The sequence below is a fragment of the Stereum hirsutum genome, assembly GCF_000264905.1.
Source record: "Stereum hirsutum FP-91666 SS1 unplaced genomic scaffold STEHIscaffold_10, whole genome shotgun sequence".
NCBI lineage: Eukaryota > Fungi > Basidiomycota > Agaricomycetes > Russulales > Stereaceae > Stereum > Stereum hirsutum.
In genome coordinates, this window is record NW_006763140.1 from 562,804 (window position 1) to 588,839 (window position 26,036).

Here is a 26,036-nt window from a genome sequence, read left to right on the forward strand (position 1 = left end):
CGTTCATATGTTCTTTGGTGCAGTGATTTTTGCCTCTTTCTTCTTACACAGATAATTCTTTCCTCTTATGTGTGCGATGGACGTAAGTTGTCCACAATTATTCCACCCGTTTCCGAGTTTGAGTAATTCTGTCTCTGGAAACTGGTGCAAGGTATTATACTGGTCATTGGCTTCAAGTCGACCGTGACGCTGTAATAAAGGCAAGATGCTTCAGAATAGACCGTATCTGCAAAGAATTTTTTGACCTCGCTAAAGCCCAACGGGACTCGACGATTGGTCGGATCACCGTTTTAAAGTCGTTTTAAACGGTTGCAGACAAGTACGGTCTAATGCAGATATGTGAGTGTTCCATATATTCATCGGGGGCCATCAGCTGCTTTGAAGGCCAGTGTGAACGTATGTTCCTCTTTCTTTTTGCTTGTCATCTTCTGGGGTCTGTAACAAGGGCGTAACTGTCAGTGGGCGGCGTATGCGAAGGCCACTCTATCTGCGCACGATGAACGAAGTTCTCGTACATTATTCATTCGTAGAGGATTTATCATTGCCCTCGGGATCCCCAGATATAGCGCAAGCTCATTAGAGATACTTAGACGCCATATAATATTTTTGGTGGTGTTGGGGAGCCTCGGGCAAGCCTCGGGCGAACGAGAGTCGGTCACTAGAAGCCCGAGCTCGAGTGTCTGTCCTTTTCCCTCGAGGACACGTAAAGAATTTATCATTGCCCTCGGGAAGACGCCATTCGACCATACGCGCGTCGAGTACGATGACCAGTCCTACATGCCCGAGCACCATACAACTTGAAGCGCTCCAGCTTGTGGTATAAAAGGCAGACGGTAGATCGACAGGAGAACTATCGCTTCATTACTCAGTTCACTTCCAGTATAATATATCATTCGCAACACTCCAGCACACCTCCTCGAGCATAACTATGGTCTTTGTATTAGTATGTTTCTCTCTTAGTCAAATGAATCCGTTCATCGCCGGTCGTTATTAACGAAGGTCACGTCGGTGCGCCTTACATAGGTCACTGGGGCGACTGGCTTCGTGGGCTCCCATGTTGTTGACCAGTTGCTTGACGCGGGACACAAAGTAAGAGGGTAAGTCGTTGTTTATTTGAACGGTCAATACCATGTCGCTAAATGAGAGGAAACACACAACAGGACGGCGAGACCTAGCAAGGCCGACCGTCTCCGTGCCGCCTACAGTTCCTACGGTGACCGATTTGAGGTCGCCATTGTTGAGGACTTCACTACTTCTGATTTGACTGCAGCATTCAATGGTATGCATTGCGAGCGAATAATTCGTTGTTGTTGTTGTCTGACGTGCTCACTTTTCAGGTACTGAGGCGCTCATCCATGTAGCCTCGCCGTTGGCGGGCGGCGCGCCTGATGTTGTACTCAAGGTTTGTCCCGTCCTACATATACCTCTCGCGTGATATCGCTACTCAATGAGCTGTTTCGTGATTTAGGGCGCGGTAGATGGGACTAACAGAGTTCTCGATTTCGCCGCTAAGGCAGGGACTATAAAGAAGATTATCGTCACGTCTAGTGTCGCTTCGCTGGTCCATTTCGATGCGGCTTGGGATAATCGCGTGTTTGGCGACGAAGGTCAGTCCCGCCTCTGAACTGTGTCCTGCCATAATCTACGTATCCTGAGCTCTTGACGGGTTGTAGACTGGAACCCGCAGACGTACGAGGATGCGATCAAGCCGGGTCTCCACCCGTTGTCGGTCTACTTCACATCAAAGAAACTGTCTGAACTGGCCGTCCGTCAGTTCGCGAAGGAACATCCAGAGATCGAGATTTCTACGGGTAGGCCCACTATAACTCGTTGCATTCCCCGCCCTCCCACATATCTCACACTTCTTTGGTCTGCCAGTACATCCACCATACATATACGGCCCCACTGGGCGCGGTCAAGTCCTCGACGCTCCTGCAGAGGGTACAAACTCTTTCATCTACTCGCTATTCCAAACCCCAGCTGGTTCTCCCCGAAAATCACTCCCCGACCCGAAATCCATGGTCACACCCATCTATAACCATGTCTCTGACGTTGCTCGCGCGCATGTCCTTCTTCTCTCTCCTCCGTCTGGTTCACCTTCGTCCCAGCCGGGAGAAGTCAAGCGTGTGGTCCTCAAGAGTGGCGAAATGCGCTGGGTGGACGCGGTTGAGTATCTTTCCAAGACAAGGCCAGCGCTGAAGGACAGGTTGGTTGTGATTCCTGATGGATTTGAGCACCCGAAGGGGTGGGCGAGGTTCAGTGGGGAGAGTGCGGAGAGGTGGATTGGGATAAAGGAAGGCGATTACAAAGGGTGGAAGGAGACGTTGGACGGGACGGTCGACGATATTTTGGGAAGAGAGAAGAAATTGGGGGTCGTGACAACGTTGTAATTTGGGCTGTGCTGTGGAGACAAGTCCAGGTCCAACTCAGACCACCACACCCGTATTTCACTTGAGGTCACATCTGTTCAGTGTCTCGTGTAATATTAGAGTATAGACGAAATGCTAAGCCATGCTTGCAGACATTATGATGCACCAGATAATCCAAGAAATGAGACGTCGATGTGGACCTTGCGTAAGCTATGATCTTCTCTCTCCACGACACTGCTGTCCGAGCACAATCACCATCTACTTGAGTTTTCTCCACTTCCCATCCTCGCCGCGTCTGTATTCAGTCCCAACTAAACCAAACATCGTCGACCGGGACGTGTCAGAATGTGCCCGGGCCAACGGAACCTGAGCAAGGCGTAGATTCACTCACACAATGAGCAACGTTTCGGCGTCACATTTGCTCTCATAAATTCCTTGAGGATAATGCGACTGGCGGCTTGACACCTTGAAGGGCGATCGGCACTTGGGCCCTGTAGACGACTATTGTGGTCTTTACAGAAGAAAGAGTGATTGCTATAGTGGAGGTCTTCGAGCGCGGGGAAACCGGTGGCTAATGCAACTGCAGCTCGCTTGACGTTGTGCTAAATAAGGATAGGGATCAAGCCATAAGTATCACACTCCCTGCTGCTTATGTCGTAGGAGACTCGATAGCCTCACTCGAACCGGGTCGTATTTGTGAGGGGATTAAACTTGCCTTGGTAACGTCCTCCGGCGCACTAGCCTGCCCATCGGACCCTCCAAAACTATCTATCTTCAACAGTCTCAAGTTCTTGAACCGACCAGCGAGCGCTTCGAGCAAATCTGCGTTTGATCCAGGCCTGCGACACGTTAAGGAGCGAAGGCTCTCCCGGGAGGCATCCAGCGACGCAAGGACGGGCTCTATAGGAAGTTGTAAATTCTGCCAGGTGATGCCCACTTCTCTCAATGCCGGTGCCTTGATACCAACTGAAGACGATGCAGAGGTAGATAGTTGGGTGTCTGTGGGATGACGGGATACGTGCTGGAAGAAGCTCGAAGGAGCCGCAAACTTTGCAAGGTCGGGTAAGGCGACAGTCATATGTTCGCCGATGCAGACGATGTCACATGCGATGTTGGGCCCGAACATATGAGTAATTTCGACGGAACGGAGGCGTGAGTTTTGGTTTAGAAAAGCCGAAACAGTTTGATTGTGTACAATGTCGGTACTTATGTTGCACGCTTTGAGGTTAGAGATGGTGTCGAGAGGGGGGTCGGATAGAAGAAGTTTGATTGCAGGATCGCTGAAGTGATCGTAAAAGCTGGATTCATCTTGGGCTGAGGGTAAGATGCCGATGCCGAGGCGCTCCAGGTTCGGGAGAGACGATAAGATTGTCTTGGTGAGGGACAGATAAGAGTTCTTGAAAGACGGACTCCATTCATTGAATAGTTCACGACTGGAATGGAAAGCCAGTGCCCGTCAGCAATCAAAAGCTTATCATGCGGAGAAGTTGGACAGTTGAAGACTGCTAAGGAAGGTCGCATTGAGCACATACCCCAGATTTCTGAGCCTGATTTCTCGGACGTATCCTCGTCTTCGAGGTCCGTCCTCGGTCAAGAGCAAGGCTCTGCCCACCCTCTCCAAAGCCCCGAACTTTCCTTCGCGGAGACCCCGCGTCATGAGTTTCTCGTGACAGCAGACGGTGACGGTTCGGTAGAGTTCACGTTCCGCCATGAGTTGCCATGTTTTGTTGACAAGACATAGACTCATGAGATCCCGTGTGCGAAGGGTAGAGTGCGAGTCCCAACTCGGGTCATATTCGCCCAGAATATGTTGGAAGACCTCAGGAGGAAGAGCCGGAAGAGGAGCGAGCGATTGAGCATGATTCTCAGAGGAAATCTCGGCCATGTATGTATGTATTGCAAATGGTTGTAGGATATGAGAGGTCAGACCAAGGGAACCGGAAGCAGATGAAAGTTGTGAGCAGGTCGTCAGGGAGCCAACAGGGAGCTTAGTTACTTATTTTCGGTCGCAAGCAAACAAGGTCGAATTGAAACTCAGCATGTGTGGCGTAAGTTACGTATATTGTTTGTGGCGAGGCGGTGATCAAGCGTTAATCCTGATCTCGTCCTGATCCTTATGCCTCAAGTTCGCGGCAATCTATATCGTGGATTTTTGGTTTATGACGTCGCAGTGGGGAACAATTGATCTGAATCATCAGTATTAGGACATATATGTAGTAACTTATTTAAAACGTTAGAGCCCCCGCTAGAGCTCTGATTAGCAGGAGGGTTAAATGTACATCGCGACATACATGCCCTGTTGGACGGGACATGGTTTAGTACAAGAAAAGGATCTGTATTTCTTTCTGCAACTTATGAAGAGCTCAAAACACTGGCAAATATGAGTACGAGTGTGTTGAACTCTTCAAATATGAATCAATCCTGATACACGACAAGATACATCGGTCTAATGGCATCGTTCTACCCATCCAAATCAGAAACAATCCAAAACAGCAAGAAAACATGCAAGCCTACTCACATCATATACAATACACTCGTCGTAGTTGAGATCGTGTCCTGGCACACCCGTCACAGACTGATAACCTGCTGGGGGCTTTAAAATTTTAAGACGAACGATCAATCACCTACTAAGTAGAACCCATGCCAAAGAAGAAACAGTAGGTACATACCTGCTTCAAGTCCGGACTATTCTCGGTCAACTCCTTGCTTCGTCCGAGAATGACCGCGTTAAGGAGCATCGTGGAGTATCGCGAGCCTCCCAGTTCATGGACGTAGGAATCCGCCTATAGTCGTCGTGGAAACACGATTGTTAAGTTTTACAGAAGTGAGATAAATATCGACTCTGATGATGGCTTACCTTTGAGGAAGTGGATGACGTGTAGATCCCGCTCCCGAACCGGCCCCAGTCTGTCTTCTTACCAGACTTTACGACGTCGAAAGACGTCTGGACATGGAGCAACCATCCGTCACCTCGGAGTGAAATAATACTGAAATAACATCGCAGCTCGGGGACGTGACGCACCTCGATAATGCTGCACAATGAGCATCGAAGGTCATTGCAGATCTGGCTGTGGGAACTGGTGTCTCCGAGGCGGCATGTCCTTGTAGTTCCGTGCCACCTCCGTTTAGCGTTACCGTCGGGATAACCTGAACTCTTTATGACCTTATCCCTGGAAAAGCAACAGGAATGATTGTTTCAATCGTGAGGAATACAGTGATTGGGGAAGCGATAAAAAAGAGGTAGAACGTACTTGTAGGCCATGTATCTGTCAACGTAGACTTTCTTCCCGAAGATCTTCCAGATCTATTGAATACTTTGGTAAATGATCAGGACGACTGGACATGGACGAAAGGACACTGACCTTAATGACCTCTGGTTTTTGAGAGTGATGAAGCCAATTTCCCCAAAATTGTCTCTCAACTGTTGATGTGCCACATTGATCCAGGCCTACTGTACGGGGAATCAACTCTGATAGCACTTACTACTTTCATACGCGTCATGACCGGCAGGGATCTCGACAAGGGCTGGCGCTAGCGGAAGGTACGCCATTAGCATTGGTATGGGAAAGCGACGCGGTAAATACTTAAGTGAAGAGAGAAAGCATACCTCTAAGGGTGACCTTGGGCGTACATTTCTTGCACAAGACGTCTCGTATCTGCGTATGCCAACTATCGCCAAATATAGGCACGGGGATCGTGCGACACCTGTACCGTCAATTCCAAACAAAACACATATTTAGTTTTAGTTGCTACATCACATCTAGAGACAGGGGGGGAGGGCGACCCAGAAGGAAGGACTCACAGCACGCAGCACCGAAGAGGATGACCATCTCTGTAATGCTGGAGAAGCGCATTCATGCCTGGAAGTCTGCGCTTACAATCCACGAAAATGCAAGTTCTATGCTTGGCCTCAGAGTGTTCTGTCAAGGCCTCGTTGGAACGATATCGAGCAGTATTACTCCCACTCGTGGATACGGCACATAGCAGACACATGGGATGTTCCATGTGAATGTGAAGATGAAGCCGCTTCAGCGACATGAAGCCTGCTTTGCAGGTCGATTGTGTGCAAAAATAAACGCCGCGAGGACCTTGAGGGACAGAGCCAATACAAGTTGTAAAACATCTGGCGTGCCACTCTGCGTCGGATAAGGGAGCCACGAGAGAGGAAGACATGTTGGAGTCGACTATCTGGAGATATTTGAGGCTTATGACGCTTATGCAAGGGAGTTATCCCAGAAACCAGACGGTAGACTCGGGCCAAAAGGCAGTTGTTGCTGGTCTTTGTCGCGGAGGGTACTAAAAAACAAAGACCGTCGCGTTCGGAACGCAAACAGCCGCAAACAGTGGGACAATGTCAAAACCGGGGCCTTGGCCAGCTTCGATCAGACGCCACACTCTCCGATTGGCCACACTCTTTGAAGAGAGCACTCGCAGAACGCAGCGGGATCATTAGACCTGCTGGCGTAACTTCACTGAAGCTCTTCCGGGTCGAAGAGACTTCAGAGTTATAAAATGGCCAATTTATGCACGTCAAGCCAGGCTTCACAAAACGTTCAAAGAACGACCTTTCCAGTGTTTCCACCGGTGCCAATAAGTGAAAAAAGGAAACAAAAAAAAACACAAAGGACGACGAAGGATTCATGACAGGCCAAGCAGGCCTGGCCTTGACCTCAGTAACCTTTTTTTCGAAAGATCATATGGAGGCTCCTGAGAGCAGAACTGCCCCGGTGCTCTCGCCTCGACTGTATTGGGTAAGCTTCTCCATGGAAGTCTTCGTCGGGCCCCGGCGCAAAGACGTACACAGACCAGCACCGAGGAGTGCGAGGCAGAACCTTGAATCAGAGTTAGTGGCGCTCGTCGTCCGCCATGGCGTCCAAGGGCTTATCTACGACGCCAACAACGACGACTCGAGGGTGGAGAAGAAAGGCCCGCAGTGTCGGTACGGGAGCTGATAAGGAGTTGCGCGCGGCAGGTACCGAAAAGAATGAGGTGGCTGTGTCGTTGTTGGTCGATCGGGAGATCTGGCCAACCAACCGCCGCAAATCCAGATTGGAAATTCGAGTATGTTATCGTCTTGAAAACAGATGCCGGGTGGATTCCTCTTTGCTGGTGCCCTCTTCCCTCTTGCTCTCATCGGGCAGCCCTTGGTGCTCAACGGTCACCGTCATGGACGACGACGGCGCTATTGACCAGACCGCGAGCAGTCGCACGTCCAGTGTGGCCCCCGACGGTTCGAATGATGCACAGAACGTCGAGGCTCGCGACATTGCTCGTGGTATCAAGAACACAAACTCGCAACCGATTTCGTCCATGACGAACGATTCGCCACTGAGTCGAGCGGGGTGAGCAATCTCTATTTTGGTCTGAACGTTTGTACTCGTCGGGACGAGCCTTTGCCAGTGGGAATTTGATTATCCGCGTGGAGGCAGGTCTGGACGAGAAACCTTGTTCTGGTGTGCTGGAATATGGGTGGCGTGAAGCAGTCACTTGTTTGCAGTATACGTTCTAGAGGACCCCATTATCCGCTGGCAATCATGCCGAATCTTGGCAGGTATCACCTCTTCATTCAACCGTGGTCACGCACTCTGTCTCGGGGCAGTCATGACGCCTTTGTGATGTCTTCAGCCGCTTCCCGTTCTATTAGGCGTTCCTAGACGAGGACGTCAATACCCGTGGTGTTCTACTAGCCTGCCGATGTTATGTACACTACTATGCTTCAGGCTTAGACAGAGTACCCCAGAGGCGTTCGCTACCACTACTTGCATCGTCTTCTGATTGTCCGACGACGTTTGCTACGCTCGAAGGACCCTAGTGGTCAACAACTACCTTTGTCGTCTTGACGTCTTGTTCGAACACGGGTCCACAGCGCCTGAGCATCTTGTGGAAGTCACGCCCGCCGTCTTGCTTCCTTTACCTACTCGACAATTCTTCTTATATGCCGGAGATGCAGCAATTGACTGATTTACCCATCATCATGGATGACACCCGCAGGCTCCTCCAAGCTCGCTCCTACGTCTCGTCCACTCATTCCTTCAAGCCTGCACCACAAACACAAATCCATCACATCTCCTCTCCACAAAACTATCTCCATCTCGCAGTCACCCCGGTCGTCCCACACTCCGTAAATGACATCCGCGACAGCACCATGCAGCTCTCCAACATGCTTCTCTCATCCTCGAGCAAACGTCCCGGTTCCACCTCTCATCCTACATCCCGCAGAGAATCGCACGGAGACTCGTTCATCTTTCCTAAAGCTCTCGCAGGCCAATTTATACCTTCCTCTGTGCCTTCCACGGTACCACTAGATTCCGCTGCTGCATCTATATCCTCTCGGTTATCTCTTGAGACCTCTGGTTCTGTGGACCTCTCGGCCTCGACTTCGACTATGGGACCCGTTGCGGGGACTCCAAGCGCACTAACACCTCGACAAGGCGATTCACCACCTCCCTCCGGCCTAACGCTCATGATGGCTCGCCAAGGATCACCCGCTCGCGATGCGTTAAGCGCAGACGAAAGCGAGAGGACGAGCTCGGCTACTCCAAGAGCACCTACGAGAGAGTTGCGAACGGAACACGCGTCAGATATGAACGTCCACGTCCAGAGAGGACGACGCGTGTTAGCCGAGCAGGCGACGCAGCCGGCAGGAGCAGTCGCGGTTACGGGCTCCGGGCCAGATTCATCACCGTCGTTGCTCGATGGTGCAGGTCCTGACAATGACATTGCACGACGTCAGAGCGCGACATCTAAAGGCAGCTATTCTCGGACTACGGCCTCACCCCCCCCTCCCTCCGACCACACACCCCTCCTTTTACCATCTACCACGACTGTTCTTCCCTCGTACAATGCGTCGATTACGGAGTCATCACCACCGAGAGCGTTTGTGCACGGGGCCGGGAACGGGAGGGCGGATGCGTCGACGCAGACGAAGATGTCGAGGAGAAGGAGCATCAAAAAGTCGTTGGCTAGGGCCAGACATAATTTACGGCCGGAGAATTTGGTGTGGGGAGTTAAGGAGGCGGTGGGGAGTGTACCGGCTGTGTTGTTGGGCACATTGTTGAATATTTTGGATGGTGTTTCTTGTGCGTGTCTTCTCTCTCTATCGTAACCATCCGTTTTATTTTGTGGTCAAGCTCGAGTACGCCGTGGATTGCTAACTGTCTTCTGATCCTGTAGATGGTATGATTATATTCCCGGCTGCAGGAGTGTTTTCGGGTTTGGGCCCCATGGGCGTGTCGATGTTCTTCGTCTCGTACGTGCTTTTTCTCTTCCCCTCCACATACTGTGGTATCTAATAAACATGGTTACAAAACAGGGCGATCATCTCTCAAGTTATCTATTCGGCAGGCGCGAGTGGATTTGCTGGGGCCAACGGCAGCATGATGATCGAGGTCGTCGTAAGTAACACTGTTCTTTATCCCTTGCTACCCAAGATCCAGGTACTTCTTTGTCACTGAAATTACTTGCGCGTACACCTTTTCTTCATTCCAGCCATTCTTCCACATCCTCGCCACACGGATAGCTGCCTCCATAGGAGAAGAGCACCCAGAGGCGGTCATCGCGACCACGCTCGTCGCCTTTGCGTTTTCGTCCGTTCTGACTGGTGCGTCTTCTTCTCTGAGAATTTATATCACTATCTCATCTTGTCACATGTCTGTTCTAACGATACCTCCATGGCTTTCTAAAGGTTTATCGTTCCTGCTGCTGGGCAAATTCCGCTTAGGTGTATTGATCGGATTCTTCCCGAGACATATCTTGGTAGGATGCATAGGCGGTGTCGGAGTATTCCTTGTCATTACTGGGTGCGCCTTTCATCCCATTCCTTCCATCGTTTGATTATCACAGCCTGACCATGTTTGTGCGGCGTGTGGCACTCGTGGGAACAGGCTGACCGTCTGCACCCGCATGCCGGACGACGACTTCGAACTTAACCTCGCGACACTCTCCTTCCTATTCCTCAACCTCAAAAACCTCATTCTCTGGGTTCCGGCGTTCTTGCTTGCCACTATTCTCCGACTGATCACCTCACGGTGGCATCACCAACTTATTCTTCCGATTTGTACGTCCTTTCTCTGGCTCCCATATTGTTCGTCTCGCTCCACGTTGCTCTCTGCTGCTTTCGTTTCCCGTTATATCCCTTCCCCGAAGCTTTACAATTTGGCATGAAGCTTACTCGTTATCGTTCTGGACAGATTTCATAATTATACCTGCTGTATTCTACATTGTTGTACTCGCTGCCGGGCTGGACCTGGACGTGCTCAGGAAGGCCGGATGGATATTCGACGTGGGTGCTAGCGAAGAGAAATGGTATCAGTTTTACACGTATTTCGGTGCGCCTTCCCTCTTCTTGCCCGTCATCCCCCACATTTCCGTTGTTGACAATGATATGTGCACAGATCTCAAGTCGATACGCTGGGGCCCACTATGGGACACTCTGCCTACGCAGTTCGCGCTCTTGTTTTTCAATATATTGCACCCCCCTTTGAATGTACCTGCCCTTGGTATGTGCCTTTCCTTGCGGCTCTTGTACATGTGGCGTAGTGCTGACTTGTGTGGCGTAGCTGTGTCTTTGAACGAAGACGTGGACACGAACAAGGAGCTCGTGGCACACGGTTACTCGAACTTGATTGCAGGATTTGTTGGGTCTGTGTACGTTCTCTTTCTCAATTACACGGTTGAATTTAGGGCTGACTTTACCCATGCCGATCTCAGACCGAATTACCTTGTTTATGTAAACACATTACTGTGAGTTTATCGCCATGTCTGTACATGGTGTTGTGGCACACAAAACTGATCGGTCATCGGTGATAGATTCTATCGCGTTGGTGGAACGACACGTCTTTCTGGGTTTATGTTGGCGGGCGCTACCGCTGTACTTCTGTTCATCGGGACGGGGCCCATCGCTTACATTCGTACGTTCATACTTTTTTGAGCTATGTTGGTGGTCGAATGAGGAGCTGATCGTCATATTGACCCATACACAGCAATTATGGTGGTCGGCGCGTTAATCTTCGTTCTGGGCTTTGACCTTGTTAAGGAGGCATTGTGGGATACGAGACATCGCGTGAGCCGGTGAGTGACTTACAATCCCGTCACCGCTGTCCGACTAAGGCATGCTTATCAACAACGATATACACCAGCCTGGAATACATCACCATCATCAGCATTATGGTCGCTATGACCGTGTGGGACTTCGTTATCGGTGTATTATTCGGGATTGTCGTCAGCTGTGCGTAGTCCCACTCTGAGCGAATACTGTTGTATTGTGGCTAATGATTTGTGACGGGATGTTAGGCTTCTTCTTCGTGGTGCAGAACTCACAGAGAAGAAGTATCAGAGCGATCCATTCGGGTGAGACCTGCATGTCTACGGTGCGAAGGCCAAGTGCTCACAGGGCCTACATCCGGGAGGCCTCAAAGCAAACGACGATCTTGCGCTTGCAAGGTACGTTTGATCCGCTACTACTACCAGTCTCAACCTGCCATGCTAACTATTCGATATTCGTGTAGGCTTCCTCTTCTTCGGCACCATCGCGCACGTCGAAGAATCCATTCGCACGCTCGTATCCGCACCTTCCTGGTCAACCTCTCCCATGCAATTCCTCATCGTCGATATGTCTCTCGTCGCTGGAGTCGACATGTCCTCAGCCGAAGCATTCGTGCGCATTCAGAGGCTGCTCTCATCGAAGAGGATCGTGTTGGTGTTCTGTGGGATGGAGGCAGGAAGTAGAGGTGGCCCCAGTGTGAAGACGGCGTTGGAGAACGTCGGGTTGTTCGAGATGGACGGTGTGGAGCTTTTCGAGAAGGCCAACGACGCCCTGGAGTGTACGTTCTTTTCATACATTCTACATTGGTGATACCGGATGGCTGATTCTGGAGGATGATTTGCAGGGACGGAGAATGCGTATCTTCGAGCGTGGTTCCTCTCCAACAAAGCAGAGACGAAACCCGTTATGCTTCCAGGTCGTCAAGACGGCATCCAACTCGAACTTCACGAAGCATCGCCCAACTCGCCACGCCGCTCCCAGCTTCGCGACGCCGGGTGGCGCACGATGACTCGACGTCAGTCCCAATCATCTCTGCATCGTCGACGTTTGGTACTAATTTACTTATTACTTGGTTCATCTCCGTATTCAGCATCGTCTCCTACTGGCCCGAACTTTGATGTTCACAGCGAACCCCTAAATACCCTCCTCCAGGCCTTTTCATCGTACGGGCCCCTCGACCTCTCTTCACTCGATTCACTTTCAGCATACCTTGAGCGTATATCCCTCACTGAAGGCACCATCCTCTGGCACCAAGGCGATGCCCCCGACGGGCTCTATCTCATCGAATCCGGCGTCCTTCGCGCAACCTATCAGTTCGCGCATGGTGGGGGAGAGGGCAGGGTGGACGAGAGCATGGTCTCGGGGACATTGGCGGGAGAATTGTCCGCGCTTTCGGGGATGGAGAGAAATGCGACGGTTGTGGTGGAGAGGAATTCTGTTCTTTGGAAGTTGGGAACGGAGGGGTTGAAGCGATTGGAGGCGGAGAGACCGGAGTTGGCCAGGACTTTTACGAGACTTGTGCTGAAAGGTGAGTTGCAAAACTGCTGCTGCCTATGTCTGGTCTACTTTCATGGCGAATACTGACTGGATGCGTCTACTTTTGTAGCCGCGAAAGTGGACTATGACATCTTGCTGTCGGCCTTGGCCACTCGCCAGTAAAAGATCACTTCCCGTCTCTGAAGAGACCACGGACATACTACCTCCTAACAGTGCATATGAATGGACATTTTCGTTATCTAAACGTCATTTTCTCTCAACTATACTTCATCTTTCTTTTAACTCAGCATAGATATGTAGTACCTCTGACATGACGTAGGACTACAGTGTACACGGATAACGGACGACACGCTTCTAGCCAATAAAACTGTAACAATACAACAGATCAACAGTTACATATGCATAGAGGACGTCCGCGCGTATGTAAGTAAAAGAATGAAAACAGAGGTGTCAAAGCGATGGACAAAACGAATGCAGAAGAACGTTATTGATTGAAAGTAGACCACCTGTGCTCGCTGAGAACTGAAGTGACGGACTCGGATCTGGTGGGAGCAACGAAGGAAGCAGGTCGATAGCGAGAATCGGTAGGATGTATTTGAGGGAGGACGACTGGGGCGATCACGGACTGCGAACGATGTCGTTGCGACGCCTGACTCCGTTCCCGTTCCCGTGGTGGACGGCGAAAATCGCCTGCAGATACGCCTACAGTCTGAGAACGATGATGTCTCTGTGAAGTCCAAGTCTGACTCCGTTCCACTAATGGTGGACGAGACACTGGATTGCTCGTTCTCGTAGACGTAGACATGACTGCTGCAGTGCTGTGTGAACGCCTACGCTGCGCGTTCGGGTCGCGATACTGTTCATGCGATGGACGAGGGGGATCGTTCGGAGGTGGTGGGATTATAACCGGTGCTCTCGTATCTCGTCGTGATTCCCGTCGTGAGCGTTGCGAGGGCTTCGGAGAAGAGACGACCCACGATTGTGGACGCTCAGCTGTATGAGATACTGACCCTGGAGGGGACTGTTGATTTTCCGAAACAGGTGCTTCTTGCGGCGACAAGTAGCCTGAGAGTAAGCTGGACTCCACAAAAGAAGAGACGGTGAGCGGAGGCTCGCTTGCGAACCGACTTCCAGCACTCGAGTCTCTCCATGTCTCTCTCAGAACCTGTTGAAACCTAACCTCCCACCAACCCCTCTCTTCTCTTTCCATCATCGTGTCGTCTTTGACCACACCCATCAGGACTTCATCCACCTGGATAGAAGGACTCTTCGGAAAGGGAAGGCCTGCAGAAATGATGTTCATGATTGATTGTCGAGTGTCTAGGTCGAGATCGGAGCTGGAAGCAGTCGTCGGGAATGAGAGTGACCGAAGTGTGTGCTCGATAGATTTATGGAAGGTGGAGAGCCAGTCTTCTCGAGTGTGTGCGAGTTTCGAAGTACCACTTGGGACCGAAGGTGAGTGCCGTGAGTTATGGTCGGGCACTGAGAGCACCACGGTATAGAGCGCGGCGGGTTCGGGAAAAGACTCGGAATCTATATTGTCCAGATTGAGAGGGATGCAATCGAGTGACAGCTGCTCGTCCTTTTCGTCTACAGCCAACACTCTCGAAATGCCTATGTCGTCCAGAAGCGTCCACGATCTTGTTCCTTCCGGAAGTAATTGTCCAGAAGACTTCACCAGCAGCAGGAAGTCCGTGAAAACAAAAGCATGAATCGAAAGCTTGACGTCGTCTGAGCCGTTCAAAGCAGCGGAACTCAGACCTAAAGAATGGGAGAGCTCTTCGAGGTGAGACTGCCGAGGAGATTGCATGGTTTTTCTCCTTTCCTTCGCGGTAGGCACTTGCTCAGATTCAGAAACCAAGCCTGGCTCCAGGGAGAATCCGCCCGAAGATATCGATGGGTCCAGAGAGGGTGAACCGACAGGAGCCCATCCTTTCAGTGCACTGAGAAGTCTGCTCTGCCTGACCGGAGACTGAGATGAGCCCGCATTCCGCTTCAAATTAGGGGTTGCCGAGTATCGGCGAAGTCGCCTCGATGTCTGGTCAGCAGCGTTGGAAGGTGTTCGACTCGGAGGAAGCGCGAGTGACATTCCTTGTCGTTTCCGTTTGTCGTGATTGTTCAGAGCGCCACAAGTCTGAAGCAGAGCACCGTGAGCGAGGAGTTTGCGTTCCCTGCGGGCGAGTTGATGTTGTGGAGGGAGGCCTTGAACACTGGAGATAACGCTTTTCACGAGTTCGTAGTCTTCTTCGCGGATTTTGACTTCATGAAGAATCCGTAAGACGACATTGGTCGAGTGCACGAGTGCGATCGAAGATATGTAGTCGGGGTGCCTTTTTGGTGTGAGTGCCAGCAGTTTCTGAGATAACTCGTGATCAGGTAACCCGTGAAGAGAGAATGATAAATGGCGACTTACGTGAAAGATAGCAGGGTAATCTACCAGTCTCTCGACCGCTGCAATGAGGAATCTCTCTAGTCTCCAACCCTGGCACTCCCCCTTATTCTGTTGAATCCTGACAAACTCCCCGAACGCGCTCTCGTTCTCCAGCAGATTCTCACCACGACAAGGTTCTACCATTCTCCGAACCAAGCTCAATACGCTCCCAAGCCTGACCACATACCCCTGATAAACCTCCATCCTCGGAACGAAAACCTTCATCAAATCGGCGACCGTCATCACAAATCCGTGTGCACCATTCTGGGCCTGCCGTGACGCACTCCTGCAAGCGTGTAGAGCACGATAGATCTGAGAATGTAGGTGAAAGATATCTTCGAGCCAGTCGAACAGCCTGGCCACTCCAGGCGGGACACCCTCAATCCACGATCTGGAAGCCTGGATGCGAATGGGCCGAATAAAAGTCTGAACGGCGATCTGCAGACGCTCTACGAACATCCTCTCGGATTCGCAGAGAGCCCAAATGTGCTCTTGTCTTTGCATTTCACCTTCTCCGAATCGTGCGAGCAGTGCTTGATAGGTCGCACCGGGGATGGTGGATTGCCACGCAACGTGCTCGGTACCAAATCCAGTGATGGGCGAGGTGCGGGATCGAGACTGGAGCGGTGGTGGTGGAAGAGCCGAAGGCGAGAAGGATGTCTGTGGAGGTAGGGCAGGCAGTGGCCTTGGCGATAGTGAGGGAGGAGGACAAGAAATGAGTTTGCCTTCGTGCTCGGGAAGACTACCACTCCCTATCACGGTAGTGTTCCCATTGCTGTCGTCGTAAACAGACTCCTGGCTCGTAGCTTCTGACAATATACTTTCGCTGTGAGATGGGTAGAACGCTTCTCTCCCGTACACGGATAACGCTTTCCTGCCAGTCGTGTTGATGTCCTTCTCTCTCCCCATCAGGTCGTGTTGAAATGCATTCCCGACTGGGGTTTGGATACTGTCCCCCGCGCTGTCCACGTCTTCCGAGTCATGCTCAGATTCGGAGCTCGACCCAGACCCCAGCTGTCGCCAAATTGCCTCTGCACCCATAGTGAACTCCTCGCCGTCATCCTTCCATCGCCCACTCCCTCCGTCGCTCACACTTCCAAATGATGTCAAACTGTCTGTCCTTTCCAACTCCTTAGCAGTATCACTTTTCGCATGCGAGTGGGTTGAGTGTTGTGCTGGCGGAAGAGAGGATAAGAAAAATGCGTCCCGTTCTTTGGCTTCGGCGCGTTCCATGGCTTCGTGTAGACCATATGCTTCGGAGAGCGATATCCTGACGCTCGAGGACGTTTGTCGATGGTGTGGTCGCGGGGGGCGTGCGGGTGGCCTGGAGGGTGCTGAAGAGAGGTTCTCATGAATAGAGTCGAGGGAACGGCGTTTCTCTATACTGGGCAAATGTGGGGATGTATCTCCGTAGCTAGAGAGGTCGCTGTCCGAGGCAGTGCAAGAAATCATGCGAGAATGGATGCCGCGAACAAGAGATGTAGCCGAAACCGGACGAGAAGTTGCTGAATGATACTCGTTGTCATCATCGTCTATGTGGTTCTGACGAAGGCCCGACCGTCTCTTGAACGCATCCGAACTGAAATGTGGATTTGGTCTCGGGGTACCGATTTCTTCTCCATCGTCACCATCAGACCCGATCCCGAAGGAACGATGATCTTCGTCTTCTGCGTCCTCGGTATACTCGGACACGGAGATAAAGTCTGCCTCATCGCCCTCATCTCGACTTCCTTCAGACATATTCTCCTCCGGTACCTTCGAGAGTTGACGCATGTAGCGAGCCCTTTCCTCCCGTCTATCCTCGTATTCCTCCTCTTCGTCCGAGCGTACGTTGCCTTGCTCAGCGTTCCAGCCTTCTGCTCCAGATCCACTGATGGCCAACCCTTCGACACCACTCCAATCGCTACTGTCCATGCTTAGATTAGCCGTCTTTCTGTCATTAGGTCCCACGGAGAAGAACGGCTGATCCAACCCATTCACAAGGGCCAGGCGGCGGCGGTGGACGACGGAGGGCTCTGACGTCGACGAGACATGATCCCCGGATTCGAGTTCGTCTTCAACCTGGCCTGTCTTGCGAGAGCATGCTGGATCGACTTGGGCTGTCGTTCGTGAATTGTTTGTGCGAGACGAGGAAGGTCTGGAAGACGAAGATATCTTCGGGCTTTGAGAAGAATATCGCTCCTGCGCCTGTGATATTGGTGCTTCAGGGGAAACTTCCGAACGCAAATCTACGAACGAAGACGTGCTGAGGTCTAATATCTCCCAAGTTTCCGATGATTCGCGAGCCCAAGGGAGTACGTGCCGCCGCCTGAGGGACTCTGCAGGCCGTTGTTTTTCTTCTTTCGCCTTCCCCATTACCCCCGTAGTTCCCAATCCAAGGCCAGCGCGGCTCGACCTCAAATTATTCACCAACATGTTTTTTGAGCGCGTTGCCCCCACTGAACCTCTCCATGGTTCTTCCTCCAATGGGCTACCTGATTCCGCTTCGTTGACTGCGTCGCCACCCCTTGTATACCTCGTAGCGCCGGTATCGATAGGTTCAACAGCTCCAGAGCCGGGACTAGAGAGAGAGGCAGTCGAAGAGACGCCACCGCGTGGTGGGTACGCCCTGTCTCTTTGGATACGCGATACTTCAGGAGTCGAATCCTCCGAGGCAGAGGTACTGAGATATTCCTCCCTGGTGGTGGTGGTGGTGGTGAAGGATCCCTTTCTTCGGGGTATGGCACTGACCCGCGAAGGTACCTGTGACTGCAGCCGGTTGCGATACTGCGGCTGAGTAGTCGAGTAGGGAGTGGGGCCAAGGATCCCAATGCGTGTCTTCGGCGAGCGTAAAGAGGACGAAGCGACAGGACTGGAGAAGGCTGTTGAAGGCTATGAACAAACCCTGCGTCAGTCTCTCACGGATTTAGTGTTAACGCAATAGAAGAACGCACATTGGGCGAACGACGTCCGATCGTTGCTGCTCTTCCCGCCTTGGACGAGGGAATTCTGCCGTCGCTTTCACTATTTGGCACCTCAGACATGCTCTCGCTCGTCTGCGGACTCCGACCACCGCCACCGCCACCCGCTTGCTGAACAGGCTGAGGTCCCCGCAAAGCGGATTTTAATATCGGCCGAGGCTGCCTCATCGCCGTTCTCGGTGACACCGACGCTGCTCCCGTACAGGTGGAAGGCTGAGAGGTTACCTCGGAGAGTAGCCTGGGAGTGACCGCCTGCAACGCAGCAGGCACTTGATGAGGTTCCGGAGTTGGGAGAGGCCGGGAAGTTTGGGGAGGAAATGGCGACGAGGTCGGTCCGCTCGAAGTGGTTGAAGGTGTGGCGTAGGGTGAAGATGGATTGAATTTGGCCGTAGATTTTGGACGGCGAAGACGGCTGGTGGATGGTGAATACGGGTCGGGAAACGTGCCTCGCGCTTCGAAAGGTAGAATACCTTAAGTTATCAATATATGAGAAGGATATGTGCACGGTGATGGTCTTACCTTCATTTATCCTGGCCTCATCTTGTCCGTCGATTATGAAGGTTGATCCCGTGGCCATGCCCACAGACCCGACTCCCAGACCTGCATTTCTCGACATCCCGCCCTCACTCTTACCCCCTCCAGCTCCAGCTCCTGCCCCACCAACACCAACACCACCACCAGCACCTGCTCCAACCAGACCGCCACCAGCCCCTATGCCCGCAAACCCCATACTAACCCTCTTACTTGCTTTCCCCTGAGAACCGCCCTGAGAATGATCCGTCACCGCCGACTTCTCCGTCATCCTATCGATCGTATCCTTCAAAGTCGGTAACAGCTGCGCTTCATATCCAGGAAGGGACGCAAGTTGCTTCATGCTGGGCTGAGAAGTCCTCGTACTGTCGGTTTCTCGGTGACGATCACTGGGCGTATCACGTCCAGGGCTGTTGCGGTTGGTCGAGTTGTTGCCGCCGCTGATGCGGCGGATGTGTTTGAGCGACTTGGCTACAGGGCCCGAACCCGACGCGGCTTGGGATGGACGAGACGAAGAATTGGCTCTCGCACGCCGCGAAGGCGCGGGATTGGTGTTGGTGCTGATACTCCCACTGGCGGAGGCGGACCGATGACGGGTATCGCGAGGCGTAGAGAGTGTGTTAGCGTTCGTACTTGCGTTCGTGTTCGCGTTCCCACTACTGCGTTTCCGGTGGAGGAAAGAAATACGAGAGTGGGCGTGCGCTTGTGTGGGAGTATCTGAAGTGGACCCGGCGGAGGAGAAGGAGATAGATGTCGAGGGGGGTGGGACAGGCTAACATACATCAAACAGTTGGTTTCGTCAGATGGAAGGAAGTAAGGTCTTGTAGAGATGGAAGAGTAGTAAGCGACGGCGACGTACCGTACGCGTTCTGTCATGATCCTGACGCGATGGCGAGGACGCCGCTTGAGCGGCGGCGAAGTGGGAAGGAGGCATGAACACCGGAGTCTGCGGTTGTCGCTGGGCTTGCTGGGATGAAGCATACGGAGACGTGGGCGCCGCGGGGGATCGCAGCTGTTGAGATTTGGGGCGCGTCAGAGGCATGTCAGAGGTGTAATGGCATCAAGAAGTTAATTGAGCAAGGTGATGACGATGAAGATAGGACGTCTAGAGTAAGGAACAAAGCGTGGCGAGCGAAGAACAGCGACGATATAAGAAAAGGCGATGGCGCGTAGTGGGCGGGCGGACGCGACGCGAGGGCAGCCACGTTCGAGGAGAGAGGTCACGGTTGGAATTCGATGAAGCTGAGGTAAAGTACACCATCACGGTCCACCTTGATGGATGCAGCAGATCGGGCTCGGACGGCACGGGAAAGCACGCCGAATCCTTGGGATTGTATTGTCGATGATCGGGCGTCGCTTGAAATGTGAATATCGCGGACATCCTTGGGACAAAAAAGGCAATTGTGAATGAGTACTTGAAATTTACTTCCGTTGGCGCAACGGCAAAAATGACGTCTGAGCATTCTTGAGCTCGTGTCTAGAGCCAAGGTTGTAGCACAAGATAGAGGGAAATGAAGACAAGCTCTGCAGCACAAAAAATTTCCTCGAAGCAGTCCAGTGTTATGCGCGAACTTTGATGGGTGCAAGCAAATGAGACGATGCCTAGCAGAGCTGATACTTCGACCACTGGCGAACGGCATACGGTATAGGAACCGTGGTAAGCTAACCAGGCAGGGTGAAACTCAGAACGAAGACATAGGTAACGCTGGGTTGAGTTGAAAAGTCAATAACGAGGGAATGTGACTAAGCAGGGTACGAACCAAGCGGGATGACATCGTCTCGACAGAAACTCAATGCAGTTCAACCTCAAATATCCTCTCCAACCGCCACACAAAGCCCTCCAGGCTTTGTAACCAAGTCTCTATCATATTTTCCACCGTCTCTGTTTCGTACAGGACATCTCCACCACGTAGGAGCTTATCTACGAGAACAAGGAATTCCGGATGGTCATATGATTCTTTATTGACTCTGACTTTCATTCAGTGGGGCTCCCTATACGAGAATGGCTCATAAATAGAACGACAGACCTCGTTTCACCATTCATGTCCGTAAAAGCCACAGACTTCGTAAATACTATTGCATCGTGCATGAACTTTCTGCAGGCAAGTTCTGTTTTTCGATAATCTTCCATCTCTTCCGCGGAGGTATCCTTGAGATGCAGTGCTTTCAGGAGAGACGGTCCACTGGCCGAGGGAAAAGGCGAGTCGAAGAAGTCCGGGAAATAACTTTCGTAATGTGCGAAGAAATGTGGAAAGGATTTTGTCCATATATACACGAGATGCTGCCAACAAGTATAAATCACCTCATCTTTGAATACTTTCAGTTCTTGGTTGAACTTGACTTACCAGGCAAATACATCTGTCAATAATCCCGCGATATGTCTTCCGCTGGTCCTTGTTCTTCGCCAATGATTTCCGCAGCGCGTTGACATCATCCGGGTCTAACATTCTGTCACCGGCACCTTCAACCTGAGTGTCGCCACCCTGGGAGTGACCCTTTGGACAGTCTTTGATAGCGTTTCGAACATTCTTGATAAAGTACTTCCTCAGGGACTCCAGAAGTGATATTGCATCGAGCATATCCGGTATCATGTCCAGATCGAACGGACAGAACACGACGCCTCTAATATAATAGGTGAGATTCGCGATTGTTGGACCCGGTGGCCGCTCCTCTGATTCTAAGACGAAGGGTAAGATGGACGTTTTCAAGAAAGCTGTTCTCGGTCATTGTAGGATATCTTCATCACAAAAGACAATGCATAGCAACATGGAAATCATGCTTACTGGAAGAGCTCTTCAACTCGGCTAATGAGTGGTTCGAGCTCCGGAAACGTTCACGAAACTTCTCAAGAGCACTTTCTTCTTCAATATCTATTACCTCCGATTTAAGTTCATTATACGAAAACATAGTGATAAGAGCTCCGATAACGAGCACTGTCAGAGTCAAGATGGGGAGGAGACAAGGAGGAGAGGCAAAAGTTTGGTGTCGGCGTCGTCCGGTTCGGGTGACGTCACAACGTGACAGCGCGTTTTCGAGCTCCGAACCACCGTTCCGAGTCTTTGGCGGCAAGTTATCTCGAGTTATCGGCCAAAGCGAGCCCTACGCGATGCTGCTCACGGTTTTCAGTGACAGGACTCGGTGAGTATATAAAGACTTGGCAAGGACTGTCGTCTGGTTACTTCACAAATACTCCACACAAGCCGCTCTGAAATATCAGCTCATGTTCGACCAAGCTTCCACCATCATCAAACCATCATCCAATCGTCATAAGTACAATAATTAGAATGGAACAATCAAAGCAGGTAGCGTAATGTAGGGCACTAGTAGCCTGAGATACATCTCTTATACTGTGTTGCACGGTAGAGTTGTCAACCAAAAACGCGGACTCGGAGTTGATAGATTTCACGAACAGCAGAACTGTGGCATTCCACAGCGACTTCAATACAACTCGATCTCAAAGATCCTTTCCAACCGCCACACAAGGGCCTCGAATTTCCGCAGCCACGTCTCAATCATTTTCTCCACCTCATCCGCATCGTATAGAATATCTCCCCGTAAGAACCGATCGATAAGGTCAGTGAGCTCCGTATTGTCGTTCCAATCGATTCTGGCGTTGAGTTCAGTGACATTCTATGAGGGCAACTCAGAGGTAAACCCACAAACCTCGGTTCGCCATTTATGCCCGGCGTACAAGCTACCTTCTTCTCGAGTGCCGCTACATCATCCAAGAACTTGATGCAGTTTCGTGCAGTCTGACGGTAATCCTTCATTTCATCACCATCAATGTCTTTGAGATGCTGTGACCCTGGAAAGTGCTTCCTAGCCATGCCTCGGGGAGAATCAATTGGCGAAAATTCTGGGAAGTATGTTTCGAGATGTGCTAATAAACGCGGACAGGATTTCGCCCGCAGATACACGAGATGCTGCCAACCAAGTCAAAATTGCCTCTTCTTTGGACACTGTCAATGACATATTTCTGGGTAAAATTGACTTACCAAACAAATACATCTGTCGATGATTCCTCGATACGTGCTGCGCTGGTTCGGAGCTCTTGCCAACAATTTCTTCAGCACGTCAACGTCATTCGAGTCCAAGATTCTATCACCCACACCATCTGCCACCTGAGCGCCGCCACGTTGGTCATGTCGTCTCAGATAGTTGTTCCAGACCAGAGCTTCGTCTACCTTCTCTATTAATTGTTTCCGCATGGACTCCAGGGAAGTGATCGCATCGAGAATATCCGGTATCATCTCGAAATCGAAGTCGGGGATAACGTTGGATCTGATGAGGTAAATGATCTCCCCAGGTGCGGAACACGGTGTCTGCGACTTTGAGAGGATGGGTAGAGTAGAGGTCTTGAATAAATCTGCATCGAGAGCGGTAGGTTCACTTCATCAACGGTTCAATGCGTAAATCAGACTTACTGGAGGAGATTCTCAAGTCTGTTGACGTGTGTTTCGAGTTCTGGATATGTTCACGAAACTCCTGTCGGACCTTCTCTGCGTTTGTCTCCATCTCTGAAAGTGATAACCAAAATCAGTAGTGTGAGTCCAATTTCGAGCACCCTCGACGTGGAAGTGTAAGACACAATTTCGCGAAACCTTTCGCGTCGGCACTAGTGTCTGCGCGTGACGTCATGGTGTGACAAGCGCGTTTTGGGCTGTCTTGGGCCTTTTTGAGTTCTGTGTTCTTTTCCTCAGCCCCAGCGTCAAGCGTTCATTCTTATCGGCCACAAGTCCTACACGATGCGCCACACGACTTGGAAGGGTGGCTCGTCTTTGACGCCAACTAAACTGCCTATCTTGCCGCATCTTACATGAACAGAGCTCGGTATATAAAGACCCTTGACTGATAATGATGAGCCGCATCACCCCCTCCGCAGATACTCCACATAAGCTCTGAACTAGGGCAGACTAGGGTTTGTCTTCAAGACTCCTGCTCCCGGCGTGAAGAGTGAGGTAAGTCATATGCTGGGTATAACATACGTCACTCAGTCGTCTCATGTTTAGATACATCATACTAGCCGCTAGCAAGTATGTTGCTTGAGGAGCAGCAAGCTCTTCGTTCGTTGAGCGTAGTAGACGATTCCCCTCTGCAGCAAGGCATTCCGCTTCCAACTGAGGTCCTAGCTGACGTCTTCAGCTTATGCGACCGTCATGACCTTGCTTCGCTTTGCATGAGCTGTAAACGCCTCAGTGCCATTGCAGAACGAGAACTCTACAAGTCGTTGACTATCCCGTGCTTGGACCGTGGCGAACGGCTGAATTCGCTCGAGTTGGTATCTCGGTCGCTGTTCAATGGGCAGGACAACGACCTAAGACTCGGGTACGTGAAAGAGCTGACGGTCAATGGTTTAAGGTAAGCATAGTCACTAGGTATCATTAAGCGCCGATAGAACGGATGTCGACGTCTCCCTGTAATCGCAGCTGCAAATTCCTATACGCCTCTAGCGACTTTCTAGGCTCAACCTACCTCGAGGGCATACAACTTCTTCTTTCCCACGTACACTCTCTGACAGCCCTCACCATCGTGTTCTCAACAAACGACGTAGCCCATTACGACCTCCAGATTCACCCGACCCTACTTCTCACTTCCATCGGTCCTGATATCATCCCCCGACTATCAAATTATCCATACATCACCTCCCACCCGGCTCCCACATTCTCGAATCTCCGCTCTTTCACCTTCGACACACAATTCATCGACAACACCATTGTGTGTTCCTTTCTCAGCAGACATCCAACCTTGGAACATGTCAGCATCGGGAACGGTGTCACGAAGCGTACAATAATCGGACCTACGTCTCTTCCTGCGAGAGGATACTGTAGCGAGAGGATTGTGCTCCCTCGTCTGAAAAGCTTCACGGGTCCAGAGAGATATTTTAGATGTTTGAGCGCTAGCGCCACCGCCACATATCCTGACTGTATGACGGCGTCAAGTACGACCACGCCCATTGCACCTGGTTTGAAGGAGGCAAGAATCACTTGGGAGCATCTATCCGATTTCACACTTGCGCTCCAACCCATCATCGCTTCCCATTCCAAAATCCATCCCGATCCTCATTCTGTCGCCTACTCAAACGGGTACAAGTTTGGAGGCAGGGAAGAGGAAAAGATATCGTTCCTCAAGTGCACGCGCCCGGGGTCAAACATCGATTTGATACAGTACATCGCCGAATGTATGCCGTGGCTAAGGAAGCTCCAGGTCATGACGTTCATGGGGCACCGAATCGACAGTATGTTCGATGTTGTCACACAGGTGCGCTGTGCTTCCTCTGGCATTCCTCTCTTTCTTTCTTTCTTTCTTTATTTCTTCTCTAATTTTGATTCCTTTTCGTTTGTCGTCATGTAGGAGAAGATGCTATCTATCGCTGATGCCGTTGTGCGCTTCCCGCACCTCGAACAGTTCGAGTACTTCAACTGGGTCTCCGTCCTCGTCATCGGACCAGCCCATTGTCATAGACTGGGCAAGGTGTTCATGGAACGCATCGGGACCGAGAAGAAGCTGGCCTTGAGGAGATGTAAGCTCTGTGAGTGATGAATTCTCCGTATCATCTGCCAGGGTTCACTATTGTCGCCGGTGGCCTTGGCGGACGTGGCTCGCCCTGGTAGCTGTTGCTGACTCGCGTTGTTTTTTCTCTGACCTAGTCGGGACGGAATGGGTGCGCGCGGAAGCTTCAAAAGGTAAACCAGCAGGGTGGAAGCCGGAGATGTGGGGATTGCTGTGATTATCGGAGTCGTTGGGACGTTACTTGCGAGCAAGCTTCTCTGATGAAGTTCTGGGCAAGGAGGAGAGGAGGAAGACTGCCAGCGTTAATGATTATGGTATCACGATGGTGTGATTGCCTGCTGTGTATTGCTTGAGCTTCTTTGTCTATATTACTGTGTGTACAAGATATATAATATTGATTGGGATTAAGGCTCGTCACCTCGTTGGCCTTGAGAACCTCATACATGCTTCCACGTCCCATCCTCATCTTGAGCACAAGCATGATCAACTACCAGTATCGGCGGGAGTAGACCGTAGTTTGTGACTCTCAGTCAGCACACATGCTGTTTCGCAGGACGTCGTTCGAATGGGTTGAAAGAATGGGCCGAGTTCGACCCGCACATTTACCTTATATCTCCCAGAGTGAGTGACTGAACATACCCGAGCCACCTACTAGGCCCACTCGAGCTCCAATACAAGGCCCGACACAACGCCCT

At 51.3% G+C, this 26,036-nt stretch overlaps 8 protein-coding genes across 8 annotated transcripts; 5 read left to right on the forward strand and 3 right to left on the reverse strand.

The window, feature by feature from the left end:
• Positions 1 to 928: 928 nt before the first annotated feature.
• On the forward strand, positions 929 to 2,390 carry STEHIDRAFT_132337 (NAD-P-binding protein; the record flags this gene model as incomplete). Its single annotated transcript, XM_007305912.1, has 7 exons — positions 929 to 943; positions 1,024 to 1,097; positions 1,161 to 1,279; positions 1,338 to 1,402; positions 1,469 to 1,607; positions 1,674 to 1,811; positions 1,879 to 2,390. 7 exons carry the CDS (start codon positions 929 to 931, stop codon positions 2,388 to 2,390), a joined length of 1,062 nt encoding a protein of 353 aa, XP_007305974.1.
• An 89-nt stretch (positions 2,391 to 2,479) lies between these two features.
• On the reverse strand, positions 2,480 to 4,338 carry STEHIDRAFT_169696 (uncharacterized protein). Its single transcript, XM_007305913.1, has 4 exons — positions 3,902 to 4,338; positions 3,085 to 3,802; positions 2,761 to 2,971; positions 2,480 to 2,680 (listed from the first exon to the last, which is right to left on the reverse strand). The coding sequence occupies exons 1-4, from the start codon at positions 4,252 to 4,254 to the stop codon at positions 2,628 to 2,630; spliced, it is 1,335 nt and encodes a 444-aa protein (XP_007305975.1). The 5' UTR covers positions 4,255 to 4,338; the 3' UTR covers positions 2,480 to 2,627.
• A 446-nt stretch (positions 4,339 to 4,784) lies between these two features.
• STEHIDRAFT_158516 (ADP-ribosylation) lies at positions 4,785 to 5,919 on the reverse strand (the record flags this gene model as incomplete). Its single annotated transcript, XM_007305914.1, has 8 exons — positions 4,785 to 4,829; positions 4,888 to 4,962; positions 5,039 to 5,152; positions 5,227 to 5,313; positions 5,392 to 5,539; positions 5,621 to 5,673; positions 5,732 to 5,790; positions 5,853 to 5,919. The coding sequence occupies 8 exons, from the start codon at positions 5,917 to 5,919 to the stop codon at positions 4,785 to 4,787; spliced, it is 648 nt and encodes a 215-aa protein (XP_007305976.1).
• A 1,213-nt stretch (positions 5,920 to 7,132) lies between these two features.
• STEHIDRAFT_158517 (uncharacterized protein) lies at positions 7,133 to 7,715 on the forward strand (the record flags this gene model as incomplete). Its single annotated transcript, XM_007305915.1, has 2 exons — positions 7,133 to 7,308; positions 7,511 to 7,715. 2 exons carry the CDS (start codon positions 7,133 to 7,135, stop codon positions 7,713 to 7,715), a joined length of 381 nt encoding a protein of 126 aa, XP_007305977.1.
• Positions 7,716 to 8,952: 1,237 nt separating this feature from the next.
• On the forward strand, positions 8,953 to 13,071 carry STEHIDRAFT_60168 (uncharacterized protein; the record flags this gene model as incomplete). The annotated part of the gene is made up of 18 exons (XM_007305668.1): positions 8,953 to 9,448; positions 9,543 to 9,618; positions 9,682 to 9,763; positions 9,858 to 9,969; positions 10,054 to 10,168; positions 10,253 to 10,396; positions 10,515 to 10,696; positions 10,763 to 10,867; positions 10,928 to 11,015; positions 11,079 to 11,111; positions 11,178 to 11,278; positions 11,351 to 11,438; positions 11,507 to 11,595; positions 11,661 to 11,810; positions 11,876 to 12,190; positions 12,257 to 12,427; positions 12,503 to 12,940; positions 13,019 to 13,071. The coding sequence occupies 18 exons, from the start codon at positions 8,953 to 8,955 to the stop codon at positions 13,069 to 13,071; spliced, it is 2,838 nt and encodes a 945-aa protein (XP_007305730.1).
• A 4,824-nt stretch (positions 13,072 to 17,895) lies between these two features.
• Positions 17,896 to 18,473, forward strand: STEHIDRAFT_122762 (uncharacterized protein). The gene is made up of 2 exons (XM_007305916.1): positions 17,896 to 18,211; positions 18,274 to 18,473. Exons 1-2 carry the CDS (start codon positions 18,150 to 18,152, stop codon positions 18,413 to 18,415), a joined length of 204 nt encoding a protein of 67 aa, XP_007305978.1. The 5' UTR covers positions 17,896 to 18,149; the 3' UTR covers positions 18,416 to 18,473.
• A 3,773-nt stretch (positions 18,474 to 22,246) lies between these two features.
• On the reverse strand, positions 22,247 to 23,390 carry STEHIDRAFT_148117 (uncharacterized protein). Its single transcript, XM_007305917.1, has 4 exons — positions 23,256 to 23,390; positions 22,827 to 23,197; positions 22,495 to 22,754; positions 22,247 to 22,438 (listed from the first exon to the last, which is right to left on the reverse strand). The coding sequence occupies exons 1-4, from the start codon at positions 23,344 to 23,346 to the stop codon at positions 22,270 to 22,272; spliced, it is 891 nt and encodes a 296-aa protein (XP_007305979.1). The 5' UTR covers positions 23,347 to 23,390; the 3' UTR covers positions 22,247 to 22,269.
• Positions 23,391 to 23,866: 476 nt separating this feature from the next.
• Positions 23,867 to 25,558, forward strand: STEHIDRAFT_158521 (uncharacterized protein; the record flags this gene model as incomplete). Its single annotated transcript, XM_007305918.1, has 4 exons — positions 23,867 to 24,189; positions 24,258 to 25,089; positions 25,183 to 25,351; positions 25,479 to 25,558. The coding sequence occupies 4 exons, from the start codon at positions 23,867 to 23,869 to the stop codon at positions 25,556 to 25,558; spliced, it is 1,404 nt and encodes a 467-aa protein (XP_007305980.1).
• Positions 25,559 to 26,036: the final 478 nt, after the last annotated feature.